Source organism: Eptesicus fuscus, chromosome 23 (assembly GCF_027574615.1).
Source record: "Eptesicus fuscus isolate TK198812 chromosome 23, DD_ASM_mEF_20220401, whole genome shotgun sequence".
In the NCBI taxonomy this organism is placed as follows: Eukaryota; Metazoa; Chordata; class Mammalia; order Chiroptera; family Vespertilionidae; genus Eptesicus; species Eptesicus fuscus.
The window spans coordinates 25,471,062-25,486,188 of record NC_072495.1 but is presented as its reverse complement, the minus strand read 5'-3'; the positions used below and the strand labels follow the sequence as shown (position 1 = coordinate 25,486,188).

The following is a 15,127-nucleotide window of genomic DNA, read 5'->3' as shown; positions in this document are numbered from 1 at the left end:
AATTTTCAAATCGCCTACTTCCCCTACCTGCCCAGACCCTCCATATTTGACCCTGGCGTTCTAGGAAGCGGCCCCTGTTTCCTCCGTGGCTTCGAGGACTCTGTGTGGGGTCACTGTAACCCCCGACGGACATGCTGCCAATCCGAGGGCCCCTCCGAGGGCAAGAGCCTTCCTAACCTCAGTGGGGAGGGGTGTTCAGAGTGTCTCCCCGACCTGAACCCCACTTCCCAGAGGGCAGCCCAGAGCCCACGGCCTTCCCCCGGAGAGACAGGGCCCCCACGCTCTGGCTGCCGAGGCCTGGGGTGCTGTCCTGACTGCACTGGGGAGAAGCCAGGAGTGGGAGCCCACGCTCCAGGGTCCTGTCTCTGCCATGTGATCATAACAGTCATTGAAGCCCCCAATTTTCTAGGAGCCAAGAGGGTACCCCCCCACCCCCCCGGGTCTGTCTATCTCCTCAGCCAGGCCCGACACTGCGGCAGTCACTTTCCCTCTTTTGACACCAGCCTCTTCGTGTGCAAAGCAGAGCTGACAACAAAACATATCAACGCCCTCAGAGTTACGCAAGGAAGTGTCCAGGGAGTACACGCTCCTAAATGTAATCAGTGTTGCCACTTCCAGCACCGTTTCCCCCAGGACCCGGCGTACTTACCCACCTTCTTCCCCGCCCAGGGGCACCTGCACGCTCCCTCGCAGGAGGCATCAGGACACTGGCGCATGTGCCTAATCAACACTTTAATCACTTCAAAGGTAGGCTTTTTTTTTTTTTTATTGTTTGAAGTATTACAAATAGTAGTACATATGTCTCCTTTTTTTCCCCCCATGGGCCTCCCCCCGGCCTCCCTTACCCCCCAAAGGTAGGCTTTGAGCAGCCCTGCAGGGTCCTCGCCAGTTGCTATGCCACGGCTGGCTCTGGGGCCGCCGCCCTGACAGGGGACCTGAGAGCTGGGTTCAAGGCTCAGCCCCTGGGCGGCACCGGGCTCCTGGCAGGACCCAACCCCACAGCGGGTGGTCCTCACACTGCCAGCGGCCAGCGGACTTCTTGTGCTAAGGAGTCTGAGATGCTGCATGCCCTTCAGACCATGAGTGCCCTTCGTGGGATGCCCACAGGGCCAGGCTGGGCCAGTCCCAGCAGACAGACATCCCAGGGAGGGTTTCCCCGCCCTGCGGGGTCTTCTAACGGGGGTACCGAGGCGGCGCACCTAAGAGAATGAGAGACAGACAAGGGACGCAAAGAATGGAGGCAAGACAAAAGGGATTCTGATCAAGCCTCAAAACTTTATTTTTACAGCGTTCCTTATATGTGATTTCTAGAAGGGTGGATGCCTAGGAGGGGTGGGGGCTGACCTAGATAATCGGCTAAAGTCGTAACTATAGATAAAGGGTGTGGCGGTTGAAGGGCGGCTACAGAAGAAATGCTTTGTCCTCAGGCAAGAGGAAGTGGGCCTAGTTTCAGTAACTTACTGAAGGTCAGAGTTAATCCTTTGACCGACTCTTGGTTCCTGACAGGAGGGAGCCTGGCTCCCTCCTCCCAGGTGGGCAGTGGCTTAGGAGCAGTGCAGGGGTGGTGGCTGGCTGATCCGGGGACATTGCTCCAAGTGCAGGGCCAGACACGTGCCTGGACGGCGGAGGGTAGAGGTGCAGAGATTGTTCGAGGCGGCCGGGGGAGGTGAGCTGGGGGCTACCAGGTGACCAGCCTCAGCTCGATGGTCTCTCCATCCTTGGGTCTGTAGTCAGCAATACCTGCCGAGACAGGTGGAGCAGGGGTGTTAACAGGACCAAGGCTTCCTCCTCGCCCCGCCGCCCCATCTCATCTTCTGGACCTCCAGCCGAGGTCAGGGTCCGTCAGATCTGCTCAGGTGTCCAGAGCCAGGTGACCCTCTGAACTCAGCTGTGACCTCGGGTCCCTGAGGCCCACAGCCTCATTTTACAGTGGGGCAGCCCCCAGAGGGTGGGGGTGGGGGGAGGCACACTGGATAACCAACGCAAGGTGAGAGGAACCAGGGACCCTGACAGCGCCCGGTGGGCACGGTCTGCATCGTCCCCGAGGGGCTGCCAGGAAGAGGGGCTTGCTCGGTGAGGTCTGGAGGGAGAGCCAGGACCACCAGGCAAGACTCCCAGCAGCCAGCCTCCACTCACTGGAGACAACCCAGGCCCCAGCTCTGTCACTCCCTATGGGCGTGGCTTTGGCCGGGTTATTTAACCTCTGTGAGTGCTGGTGTTCCATTTCTGAAAGAGGGATAATGAAGACATCGCTAATGGGGCCCTCCCTCTCCCTATGGGGGTGGGCTCCCTGCTGGACTGGAGGGCCAAGGGGCGGGAGGTGGAGGACTGAGCCTACTGGGCCCTCCCCCCGGGCTGCATCCTCCGGTCCTTATCAGTGATAGCGGCTTCCTCTGCTACCCCTTTGTTTAATTTATCAATCTGTTCAGAAGCCAGGCAGGGAAGGAGAATGCCTCTCCTGGGGCTCCCCCAGGAAGTCCCCACCTCCCATAAAGCACTGGGCCCAGTGGGTGGGACATGGTAAGTGCCGGATAGAAGTCCCGGGTGGGAGGAGCAGGGACAGATGGCCTTTAAGAGTCTGCCTGCACCCCTATGTTCATAGCAGCACAATTCACCAGAGCTAAGACTTGGAAACAGCCTAAGTGCCCATCCGCAGACGAATGGATTAGAAAACTGTGGTCCATCTACACAATGGAATACTACGCCGCTATAAAAAAAGGAAGGGACTTTTACCATTTGCAACAGCACGGATGGAACTGGGGAAGTATTATGCATGACAAGCAAAATAAACCCGGAGACACGGAGAAAGATAAATATCACACGATCTCACTCATGTGTGGGATCTAATAATCAACATAAACTGATGAAGAAAAGTGGGTCCAACAAAAAAAAAAAAAAGAAAAAGAAAAAGAAAAGTGGGTCCAGAGACAGGGTAGCACTGAGCAGACCATCCGGCCTCAGAGGGAAGGCGGGGTGGGGGTGGGGAGGGGGGTTTGAGATCAACCAAAGCACGTGTATGCATGCATATTAGCATAACCAATGGACACAGACACTGTGAGGGCTTGTTCTCAGGGGTGGGAGTGGCGGGGGCGAGTCAACCAGGGAAAAAAGGAGACATGTAATATTTCAAACAATTAAAAAAAAAAGTCTGTCTGGTGACTGGGCTGTTGCACAAAGATGCTCATGACAGTTTGGGGCAAAAGATGTAAAATTGGAGACAACCTAGCGGTCCACGCATCCCTCTCCATGCCTTCCTTCCTTCCTTCCTTCCTTCCTTCCTTCCTTCCTTCCTTCCTTCCTTCCTTCCTTCCTTTCTTTTTTCTTTTTTTGTTAATTCTCACTCGAGGATATTTTTTCCATGGTTTTTAGGGAAAGTGGAAGAGAGAGGGAAAGACAGAGAGAAACGTCGATGTGAGAGGAACACATCGATGGGTTGCCTCCTGCACCTGCCCGAGCAGGGCCCAGGCCGGGGAGGAGCCTGCAAGCTTGAGCATCAATGATTATGGGAGGCTGGGGCCCAGGAAGGTTTGAGGGAAAGCTGGGATGAGCTGTCAGAGCCTCACTTTGGGGGACAGGGCTGGTGTGGGGGGCACACCCAGAGGTGGCCGGCCGCCAGACTCACCTTGCTGCAGCGGGGTGTCGGGGGCTCGGACCAGCTGCCAGAACTCACGCTCTCCTACTTCTTTCCCCATCACAGAGGTCAGGTAGGGGCCGGACAAGCTGGCCCGGGTTCCATACCTGCCAAAGGGACAGGCAACGAGGGGGAAAAGGTGACTCTGGCTCCCAGCGACCCAAGGACAGAAGTAGGAACTCGGGGCCAGGGCTAGCCAAACCCTGGGGTCTGGGTGACTTGATGGAAGGCACTCAACTTCTCTGGGCCAATATTCCCCACTGGTAACATGAGAAGCACCCCCATCTTATTTAGGCGTGACCCCGTTTCAGGGATGTGGGGTCGGGTGGGGTGAGGGCCGGGAGGTGGGGCGGGTCTCACATGAATCCTCCGAGCTCCTGGGCCTTCATCAGGACATCTTCCAAGGAGGACCCCGCAGGCACGGAGATGGAGTGTCTGTACGGCGGCCAGACACTGGGGACCTTCAGCAGCACATGGATGAACTCTGGGACTTGCATCGGTGAGGGGGTCACCGTCGCTGGCTCCAACATGACTGTGCCCGGGAGAGAGGCAGGGTCAGCTGGTGTGAGGGCAGGGGGCCTGGGTGTCAGCTCTCCTTTCTTCCCTTGAAGACCTTGGAACCTACCAGGACTTCCCCCTTCCTTATGTCCCATCCCCATCAATACCACCACTGCCTGCTCAGCCGAAACCTGGCCTCCATCCCAGGCCACCCCCGTACCTTAGCCCCCACGTCCCCAGCCACCCAAGATCAGGCCCCTCAATGGTTTCTCTGCCTCCAGTATTCCCCCTCCCACCAACCTGCTACACAGCACCAAGAGGGCTCTCTCTAGAACAGTGGTTCTCAACCTTTCTAATGCCGCGACCCTTTAATACAGTTCCTCATGTTGTGGTGATCCCCAACCATAAAATTATTAATATTTTAAAATATATTTTATTGATTTTTTTACAGAGAGGAAGGGAGAGGGATAGAGAGTTAGAAACATCAATGAGAGAGAAACATCGATCAGCTGCCTCCTGCACACCCCCCTACTAGGGATATGCCCGCAACCAAGGTACATGCCCCTGACCGGGATTGAACCCGGGACCCTTGAGTCTGCAGGCCGATGCTCTATCCACTGAGCCAAACCAGTTAGGGCCATAAAATTATTTTCGTTGCTACTTCATAACTGTAATTTTGCTACTGTTAGTGAATCATAATGTAAATATCTGCATTTTCCAATGGTCTTAGGCGATCCACAGGTTGAGAACCGCTGCTGTAGAGCCTAAGACCATCGGAAAACGCAGATATTTACATTACGATTCATTAACAGTAGCAAAATTACAGTTATGAAGTAGCAACGAAAATAATGTTATGGTTGGGGGTCACCACAACATGAGGAACTGTATGAAAGGGTCGCGGCATTAGAGAGGTTGAGAACCACTGCTCTAGAATCTGCATTTGCTCAGGTCGCTCCCCTGTCCTCTCTGAGGGTCTCCTCTCCTTTGCACTCTCCTGCCTGCCACTCCAGTCCATCCTCCCAGGCCCCACTCTTCACCCACCCCAATCCCAGTCTTTACACTTCTGTGCCTTCGCTCCTGTGGCCTCCTCTCTGCCCTCCCTTTCCTCTTCTCCACCTGCACATCCCACTCACCCACGCAAGTCCCTCTCCCAGAGGAAGCCCTGACTCCGGCTGCTCACTGGGACTCATTATCTATAAATATAAACGCCTAAGCGACCAAACTATGAAATGACCGAACGACCAGTCACTATGACACGCACTGACCACCAGAGGGCAGACGCTCAATGCAGGAGCTGCCCCCTGGTGGGTCAGTGCGCTCCCACAGCCAACCTCCTGCGGCCAGCCAACCTCCCGCAGTCCCTCCCCCCCCCCCCGCCAGCTGGCCCTGATCGGCCCCAATCGCCAGCCAGGCCGAGGGACCCCACCGGTGCACAAATTCGTGCACCGGGCCTCTAGTAATGGATAAGCGCTAACCAAAATGTGTCACTCCCCATCCATTCATTCACTCCCTCACTGAAACATTGATCACAGAAGGGCGGGAGATTCCTGGCCTGCTCCGAGCTCTCCATTTGGTGTCTCCCTCCCCACACGGTGAGCTGTTAGGAGCTGTGACCACATCTTAGCGGCCAGTGTGTCCCATGCACACCCACAAACCCCTGTTGACCCAACAAATCAGGACCAAGCAGCTGCCCCCTCACTGGGCCACACAGACTCCCAGGAGCGCCCTGCAGACTGAAAATAGCCGAGCTCCCGTGAGCGGCGTGGCTACTACCTCTCGGTGCCAGGCAGTCCGGGGAGATGAGGTCCACATAGCTCTTGTGGTTCAGGACAGGGAGCAGCTGGGAAATCATGAGGGCGTTCTGGAAGGCCCCGTCCTGCAGGCTGGCCAACAGAGCGGCCCTCGCGTTGAGGCAGGCTGTGCCCAACTCCGTCCCGGGCATAGGGGAGGTCATCAGCAGCTGGTGACAGCGTCGGGGAGAGGAGGAGGAGGCGGATCAGCCAGCAGGGAGAAGCCAGGCCTCCCGGCGCCTGACGAGCCCGCCTCCCACCAAGCCACCAGGTGGACCCCAGTCCCAGAGCCTCCGTCCCACCTGCAGCGCCAGAGGGGTGCTGTAGACATCCCCAAAGTAGCCCTCGGGGGTCTGGGCCCTCAGGATCTTCTCCTGCGCTGTCCTGATGGCCAGGGTGATCCGGTGTCTCAGATCGGAGTTGAGGTAGGAGCGCTCCAGACAGGTGAAGGCCAAGCCCGCTATGGCCACGGTGTCTGCGGGGGGCAGAGCCGATGGGAGCTGGGGGTCAGGATCCCAGCCCAACTCCAACGCCGGTCACAGTCGCTGCACCACACACAAGCCCTCGCTGTTTTGCTCCTGATGGACTCGAAAGGCACGGGTCCCAAGGAAAGGTGAGCAGGGGGCCCAAGCGGGTGGAGGCCTTCAGTTGCGGGGTGCGGCCCACTCACCCACAGAGAGGTGGCCCTGGTGGAGGTGGTGGTCATGTTCCACGGCATAGAGGAGCTTGCCCACCACGCTGTCGTGGACCCGCTTCTGGTGGACACACAGGGCCAGGATGCTCAGGCCGTACTGGTAGTAGCTGGTGTGGGGGCGGCCCTTGTGATCGTGCCCTGAGAGGGGAAAACCAAGGGGTGAGGGTGGCACCCCAGGCCTGAGGGGTTGCCTCTCTCCATCCCCTCCCAGCAACCAGCCCCACCAGCACACAGGACCCTGGGCCTGTACTTTCCAACACCCTCCTCTGGGTCATGGGATCCTTTGCCCCTTCGACCCAGGCTCGCTGAGGCCCCGGGAAGCGTCAGGCGCTGTGCTTGGAGGTATAAAGCGGTGACAAGAGGCAGGCGCCATGCAGCCGGGGCCTCCGACTAACACAGTTCACACTCAGAGGAACACGATCAGAACTGAGATGTGGACGAGGTCCGAGGGGCGGTGTAACAGAGGTCCTTGAGTATCTGGGGAGTCAGGGCAGGAGTCTCCAAGGAGGTGATGCTGGGAGGGGAGGTGGGAGAGAGCTAGAGGCGGGTGGGGGTGGGGGAGCCTTCCAGATACAGGGAACATATATGGAGACCCCGATTTGGGAGCTGAGAGGAGGCCCGTGTGGCTGGAGCCCATGGAGTGGCTGAGCCAGGGAGTAGGCGGGCAGAGCCTGGAGAGCAAAAAAAAAAAATGGCAGACAGCCTGGGCCTGTGGGCTGTGAACACAGCAGTGAGCAAGCACCCGCAGGGTTTAAGTGGCACTAAAAGATCGGATTGGTATTGAAAATGCTCGCTCTGTGTGTGCCGGGTCAAGGCCGGAGGAGGGAAGTTGGCAGAAAGAGGACGAGGAGTCACTAAGAAGAAGGCTGTGTGGTTGCCCCAGAGGTGGATAGTCAGGTCCATCTTGGCGGCTGAGCAGCAACACTTGACGACCGAGGGCATGTGGAGTGCAGGAAAGGCTTGATCCAGGAAGGCCACCGGGGCGGGCCCACGCCTCTGCGTGGATAGTGAGGTAAGGAGAAGGGAGGGCAGGAGCGAGGCCTGGAGAGAAAGCCCACCGTTCCGATGAGCCCACCCCTGGCAGACGGCGCCCCCTCACCAATGGACCTCTTCTCGTCCTCCAGGAACCGCTTCAACTGGGAGACCAGCCTGTCCCCCTTATGGCCTCCGATGAACTCGCAGTTGGCCTTGAGAGCGAGCATGTAGAGAGCCAGCTGGCCCATGGAGGGCTTGGCCTGGAGGTCACCGTTGTCATCGCTGGGGGCAAGCCTAGGACAAAGTCAGTTAGCAACACTTCCAGGAGAAAATGCCACCCAGGTAAGCCTGGCGTGGGGTGCCGCCCCCTTCCCCACCAACATCACAAAGTGGAAAAAAATACCAGCGGTTGGAAAACTTGCTAGAACCTTCCCCAAAACAGATACAGTCAGTCAGGTAAGCTGTGAGGTGGATGCCACACATATTTCATAAAGGTGAAAACCTAAACTCAAGGACAAACTCTGAGGGTCCTCCCGTCCAAATGGCCTGAGCTTGCCCCGCCATTTTGGTCACCCTTCACCCACGTATCTTCCCTTCCTTTCTCCTCCCAGCCCTGCATCTACTGCTCAAGACGGAGTCCAAGAAGGAGATGCTCCGTGATGCTCCTGATCCTTCATCTCTCATCCAAACTCCCACACTGGACCTCAGAACAGGCCTCCCTTTATCCCCTAGAAAGGGAGCACAGAGTCAGATGCTGCTTCTGAGCTCAGTTTGGACGAGTGTGGTCATGGATTAGTGATGTCTGCCCCAGTCATGGAATAGGAGCACAGACACAGATGCTGCTTCTGAGCTCAGTTTGGTCATGGATTAGTGATGTCTGCCCCAGGCATGGAATAGGAGCACAGACACAGATGCTGCTTCTGAGCTCAGTTTGGTCATGGATTAGTGATGTCTGCCCCAGGCATGGAATAGGAGCACAGACACAGATGCTGCTTCTGAGCTCAGTGTGGAGGAAGAGTGTGGTCATGGATTAGTGATGTCTGCCCCAGGCATGGAATAGGAGCACAGACACAGATGCTGCTTCTGAGCTCAGTGTGGAGGAAGAGTGTGGTCATGGATTAGTGATGTCTGCCTCAGGTACAGGAGGGTGCAGAAGCAGCACAAGGACCCTGTATTGGCATCTCCAGTCTAGTCAAACCAATTCCATTCAACTGACGGAAAAAGGTGCAAGGGAGGTGAAATGTGTCTAAGGTCTCCCAACCGATCAGTGACAGGCCCAAACCAGCATGCAGGTCTCCCGTCTCTTAGGATATGGAGCAAGACGGCAGGCGGGGAGGGGGAGGGGGGGCGGGGAAGAGAAGAGAGAGCATGGCGATACCTCAGGAGGCTCTGCTGGTAATCGACCTTGAGGCTGTGTAGGTAGAGGGCCTCCTTGGTGCTGGCCTCCAGGCTGGAGAGGCGCAGGCCCACGTAGATACTGGGGTTCAGGTGCTCCAGAGAGAGCCGGTCCATCCAGGGCAAGAGGCGCTGGCCGAGACTCTGCACCAGGCTGCTGTCCACCTCGGGTATGTCTTAAGAAAGAGACCAGGCCACGTGAGGTCGCAGGGGCAGGCCACCAGCAAGGAATTGCTTTTACCTCACCAGGGCCTCCTCCTAGGAATACATGTCGCCACTCCACCTCCACCAAACACACGCTGCTCTATGGGGAAATCTGGCCATCGAGAAAGGCAGAGCGGTGAAAGGTGGAAAGCAGATTATCCCCAAACAGCGGTTGGCGTGGGCCAGGCAAGGGTGGTAGGTCGAGGACAGAGGAAGCTGGTTGCCAGGCAACTACTCTGCCCATCAGGAGTGACAGAGAGACTGGAGGCCAAGCCCTGTGGGGTGCCCCCCGGGCACCATGCCTGACCTCCTCTGGTCCTCACGCCAGCCCCTTGATGAAGGGACTCTCATCACTGCTTTGCACGCTCACCTCGGTCCAGCCTCTTCCCTTAGGGAAGGTACCTGAGCTGAGCAGGTGGCTTTGCAGTCACCTTGGACTTCTCCCCACCTACGGCCTCCAGGTCGCTGCAGGGCTGCGCTCTGCCCTCTGTGCCCTGTCCCAGGATCTGAGCAGGTGGCCCCTCCCAAAGGAACTGCCGGCGGAGTGCGTCCTGGGCCTCCACTCACTCCCATGGCCCCATCTCTTCCGGTTTGGGTCCTACTGTCTTACATCTGTTCTCTCCAAACCATAGATCTCTTTTTTAAAAAATATATTTTATTGATTTTTTACAGAGAGGAAAAGAGAGTTAGAAACATCGATCAGCTGCCTCCTGCACACCCCCTACTGGGGATGTGCCCACAACCAGGGTACATGCCCTTGACTGGAATTGAACCTGGGACCCTTCAGTCCGCAGGCCGACGCTCTAGCCACTGAGCCAAACCGGTCAGGGCCAAATCATAGATCTCTTTTGCTATGAAAGCAAGAAGGCAGGGGGAGTGGAATGGGGGAGGTAAGTATAAGGGCTCTTCTTACCCTTTCTATCTTAGAGTCTTTCTGTGTATTTGTCTCCATTTCTGTCTGTCTGTCTGTGTATCTGTCTCCATTTCTCTCTCTCTCTCTCTGACCAGCCTGTCTCTCTCTCTGATCATCTGTCCCCTCCACATTCCTTTCCTTTTCTCTTTTCTTCATAATGGCGAGGGAATCCCTGCCCCCAGCCGGGGCTCTGACCTCCGGCAGGTGAGTCAGCCGGGGGTGAGGAGAGATAAGAAGAGGAGCTGGAGCAGTAAACAGCCTCCTTAAAAGGAAGGCGCCAGGCAGATTCACTCAGGGTCATAAAGTGCCCGGGCCCAGCACCCTTCCCCCTGGAGCCTCCTGCTCCCGCCCGGGGCGCCCAGCCCTGCCCGCTGAGGCCTGCCTGGCAGGGCCGCTCCGAGGCGCAGGAGCCCACCGCGCACAGGTGTTAGTGCAGCATCCCTGTCCGTGTCCCAGAGCGCGGAGCTGGGGGAGCAGGTGCGTGGCACACACACAGGGGCGGGCTGGGAGCGGTCTTAGCCCGTTCTGCAGGTGAGGGAATCAGGCTGAGAGTGACTAAGTGACTCCGCAGCCGCAAGCAAGCCTACAAACCCCGTCCCGGGCTCTCCAGGCTCCACGGGAAGGGGACTTTGAGGATGCTCCCAATGGCCCTGGCCGGTGTGGCTCAGTGGATAGAGCGTCGGCCTGCGGACCCAAGGGTCCCGGGTTTGATTCTGGTCAAGGGCACGTACGTCGGTTGTAGGCTCCTCCCCGACCCAGGCCCTGATTGAGGCTCGTGCAGGAGGCAACCAATTGGTGTGTTTCTCTCACACCGATGTTTCTCTCTGTCTTTCCCGCTCTCTGAAAAATCAATGGAAAAATCGGGTGAGGATTGAAAATAAAATAAATAAAATGTTCACCATCAGTGAGGTCCTAGGACTCCCCTGGGCACTGTCTAGACAGGAGCCAAGAGTCGAGGGCCTCGGGGTCTGGTGGCACCTGAGGGACCCTGGCTGGAGGCTCCTGGTGCCCCTGACCTTGCTCTGGAGTTCTGAGAACCGAGTTGGCAAAGCCAGATTCCTGGAAAGGGGGACCTGGGGCAAGGTCACCTCGCCCCTGCAACCTTTGACTGCTTCACCCACCACATGGACATGACCGGACCTGCCTCTCGGCTTCTCCGAGGGCCCCAGGAGACCCTGGTGGTGAACGTGTATGGCAGGGCATCCCGCATGGGCAGAGCACAGAGGGAGGCAGGCAGGTGGGCGGCCCCGGAGTCCAGAGGCTGCCCTTCCTGCCTGGCCCCGGGGCCCCGGCAGCCCCGAGCCTGTCGCTCAGACTCACAGACAGGTCCCGAGAGGCCCCTGGGGTCCGGCCCTGGTACACAAGGAACACAATGCCGGTGTCTCACCGTGGCCCTCCCTGTCCCTCTGGGACGCGTCTCCCCAGCAGGGTCTCCATACTCACTTCCCTCGGCCAGTTTCTTTCTTTATTTCTTTTTTTAAAAATATATTTTATTGATTTTTTACAGAGAGGAAGGGAGAGGGATAGAGAGTTAGAAACATCGATGAGAGAGAAACATCGATCAGCTGCCTCCTGCACACTCCCCCACTGGGGATGTGCCCATAACCAAGGTACATGCCCTTGACCTGGAATCGAACCCGGGACCTTGCAGTCCGCAGGCCGACGCTCTATCCACTGAGCCAAACCGGTTAGGGCTCGGCCAGTTTCTTTTCCTCCTTTTGTATTTCAGTTCCCGTGTTGCCCTCAGTTCCTTGGAGATCCTGCCCCAACCTCTCTCCCAAAGTCGGTGGCCTCGTGGCTACCTCAGACGCCCTCCCCACCCCCCACAGCTTCGATGTGCCTCTTGACTGCCTTCGGGAGTCCCTTCACTAGAACGGAAGCTGTTAGGAGGACAGGGACTGGCTCTGTCTCGCTCTCTGTTCTTTCCCCAAACCCTAACACCTCGCCTGTTACCGGAAGGCTCAACGTTGACTGGATCAACGCACAAATGACTGAATGGACGGAGGCGATCGTGTCGGGCGGGGAGTCGGACGTATCATTAATCTCAACGCCACGTGCGAAATGCTGAGGCCCAGCTGAGCCCCCGCCAAGCCCAAACTGCTGTGAGAGCCCAGAGAGGCAGGCCGATTCCTCGTACCCCGTCCCACATTGGCACCTCGGTTTCCCCAGCGAGAGAAGGAGGCGCTTGAACAAGAGGATCCTTTCTCCTAAGGACCCAGGAGGAAAGAGGCATGGGGGCGGGGGGGGGGGCCTGGTACTTACTGCAGATGTCAGCGAGCGCCCCCAGGGCCCCCAGCAGGAGGAGGAGCGCCCCAAGACGCCCCATGGCAGCGGCAGGTGGGTGAGCAGCCGACGGGGACCTGGACGGGGAAACTCCTGGGGCTGGCCTGGCAGAGGCTGTCCTGGCCACGGCGGGTCGCTGCTCCGAGAGGCAGGTCCCTGTCACTGATTAATCTCTCCACGTCTGGCAGCGCGCTGCGAGGTCAGCAGAAACACAAAGGGGGCAAGGTCTGTCGCCGAGGGGAAAGGAAGGCCAAAGAGCAGAGGAAGGAAGGGCACCGCGGCCTTCCTGGAGGTAGGGGCAAGGGGAGGGCGAGGGCGAGTAGGGGTGGTGTGGGACGTTTCGAGGCCAGCCACATTTTGTCCTTCTGTCCGGAGAGCCCGCCATCGGATCTGCCCAAGTCTACCTAACTGCACCTGTTAGGTCCCCCCCCCCCAACTGTTCCAGGGGTGCACGGGCAGTGTGTGTGTGTGTGGTGGGGGGGGGTGCCTACCTGCTGCTCCTCACAGGAGGAGCCCCTGGAAGTGCCTACACAGGCCCAGGACAGGGAGCAGAACGGGGGGAAAGCAGCGGTGATCACGTGATCGAGGCTGCTGCAGTCAGCTGTTCTCTGCCCGCCCAGGAGGGTGGGGCTGGCTGAATCGGGACCAGACGGGCTGGATTTTTTTTAACCGACCGGGAAACTTGGAAGCGCCCTGGAGACTAAACAAAACAAGTTAAGGGACAGGATGTAATCATTTGAGACACAAAGCCATGGGCAGCCGTGGGGTTGTTTATCAGGACTAGAAAAGTAAAAAAAATCTCTGCAAGGAGAGAAAAGGAAGGATTTCTCATCTGCCCGGCCCCACAGGCCGATCCGTGTACCTTGGCCAGGTCGCTTAACCTCTCTGAAGTGGAAATACTTTCTCCTGTGTGAGAGGAAAGAGTTGGGCGACATCCTTCTAAGGAAGCTCCCTTCCAGCTCCACTTGTGAAGATGTTCAGCCCTTAAAACGCCTCCAATCATTTCCAAATCAGCTTTTTTTATTGCCATCATTTTATGGCAAATAGCCAAGGTTCATTCTTTCAAGATAATGTTTTGTGGGGGATTTTTTTGTGCCTGACTTATCACAAGTCAAGCTCTTGATATAGATAAATACAGTCATATACCTCATTTCAATCAAGGTTGGCCTGTATATACAGTGGTAGTCTCATAAACTTATAATGGAGCTGAACAAATTCTATTGCCCAGAGCCCTAACCGGTTTGGCTCAGTGGATAGAGCGTCGGCCTGCGGACTGAGGGGTCCCGGGTTCGATTCTGGTCAAGGGCATGTACCTTGGTTGCGGGCACATCACCGGTGTGGGGGGTGGGGGTGTGCAGGAGGCAGCTGATCGATGTTTCTAACTCTCTGTCCCTCTCCCTTCCTCTCTGTAAAAAATCAATAAAAATATGTTAAAAAATTCTATTGCCCAGTGATGTTGAAGCCACCATAGCATCATAGTGCAGATGCTACAAAAACCAATAAGGCCGTGGTTGAGATGGCAGACAACTCTAACCCTGGGTGTGGATGCGGATGAAATTGAGGGGCTCCTAGCGGTCCTTCTTGAGGAACTGCCTAGTGAGGAGTTGTTGGAACTGGACCAGGAATGCATCGCTAAAGAGGCAGAGAGCCCTAACTGGTGTGGCTCAGTGGATAGCGTGTTAGCCTGTGGACTGAAGGGTCCCAGGTTGGATCCCGGTCAAGGGCACTTGCCCGGATTGTGGGCTCGATCCCCAGTAGGGGGCGTGCAGGAGGCGGCTGATCCAGGATTCTCTCTCATCATTGATGTTTCTATTGTTCTCTCCCTTCCTGTCTGAAATCAATTAAAAATATGTTTTTTAAAAGCCATGTGGTAAGATGGGGATCTGGCACTGGCTCGCTCGCTGCTTGACAAGCAAAAAGGTGCCAACCTAGACAACCTTGGCATAGGGGGCTGCTGCTCTAACCAACTGAGCTACCCAGCCGGAGCTGAACACGTTTTATTGCAGTGTCACTGACGTAAAAATTAACGTACAGTTAATGACATATTGACAAGCACATACAACTGGGAAACCATGGCCACAATCAAGATTATGAACATGCCCATCACCCTGAGAAGTTTCCTCCTGCTCCTCTGTAATGCCTCCCTCTCACCCCTTGGCTCCCTCATTCCTAGGCATCAATTGATCTACTATCTGTCACTTTCCTCAATTGTTTCCTCAATGTCTGTACTGACCTCTAAAGGGTAAGTTCTATGACCATGACCTTGAGCTGGTCACATTCACAAGGACCTCAAATTCCAGAACTTTATATTAATAGAATCATTCCGTATATAACATTTTTTTCCTGGCTTCCTCCATTCAGCATAATTATTTTGAGATCTGTCCGTGTTGCCCTATGTATTTTTATTGCTGAGTAATATTCCATTGTATGGATAGACCAACATTTGTTTATCCGCTCACCTGCTGGTGGACATCTGGCTTTTACAGATTGGCTTCTTTCTCGTAGCAACGTGCATTTAAAATGTATCCGTGTCTTTTCATGGCTTGATAACTCATTTCTTTTTATTGCTAAAGAGTATTCCATTTTTTTGGATATACCACAGTGTACTAGGTGTACCGGTTAATAATGCAGATTTTTTTTCAAGAGATGGAGTTACACATATGCTGATATAGATGCGATTTGATGTGTATGCTATTTTGTTGAATTGACAACAAGCTTCAAAACTTCATATGTCAAATTTTCTG

General features: G+C 56.1%; 1 protein-coding gene across 1 annotated transcript; it reads right to left on the bottom strand.

The window, feature by feature from the left end:
- Nucleotides 1-1,248: 1,248 nt before the first annotated feature.
- Nucleotides 1,249-12,977, bottom strand: TCN2 (transcobalamin 2). The gene is made up of 10 exons (XM_008142428.3): nt 12,875-12,977; nt 12,363-12,575; nt 8,967-9,159; nt 7,713-7,882; nt 6,590-6,751; nt 6,222-6,394; nt 5,903-6,089; nt 3,992-4,163; nt 3,623-3,738; nt 1,249-1,740 (listed from the first exon to the last, which is right to left on the bottom strand). The coding sequence occupies exons 2-10, from the start codon at nt 12,424-12,426 to the stop codon at nt 1,679-1,681; spliced, it is 1,299 nt and encodes a 432-aa protein (XP_008140650.2). The 5' UTR covers nt 12,427-12,575; nt 12,875-12,977; the 3' UTR covers nt 1,249-1,678.
- Between the last annotated feature and the right edge of the window lie 2,150 nt (nt 12,978-15,127).

What these genes read in the sequence shown, in the direction of transcription:
- TCN2 (XM_008142428.3), bottom strand. Translation starts at nt 12,426, where the DNA reads ATGGGGCGTCTTGGGGCGCTCCTCCTCCTGCTGGGGGCCCTGGGGGCG. An exon ending in TACCAGCAGAGCCTCCTGAG is followed by an intron (nt 7,883 to 8,966) that starts GTATCGCCATGC and finishes ACTTTGTCCTAG; the next exon opens with GCTTGCCCCCAGCGATGACA. An exon ending in CAGGAGCTCGGAGGATTCAT is followed by an intron (nt 3,739 to 3,991) that starts GTGAGACCCGCC and finishes TCCCTTTGGCAG; the next exon opens with GTATGGAACCCGGGCCAGCT.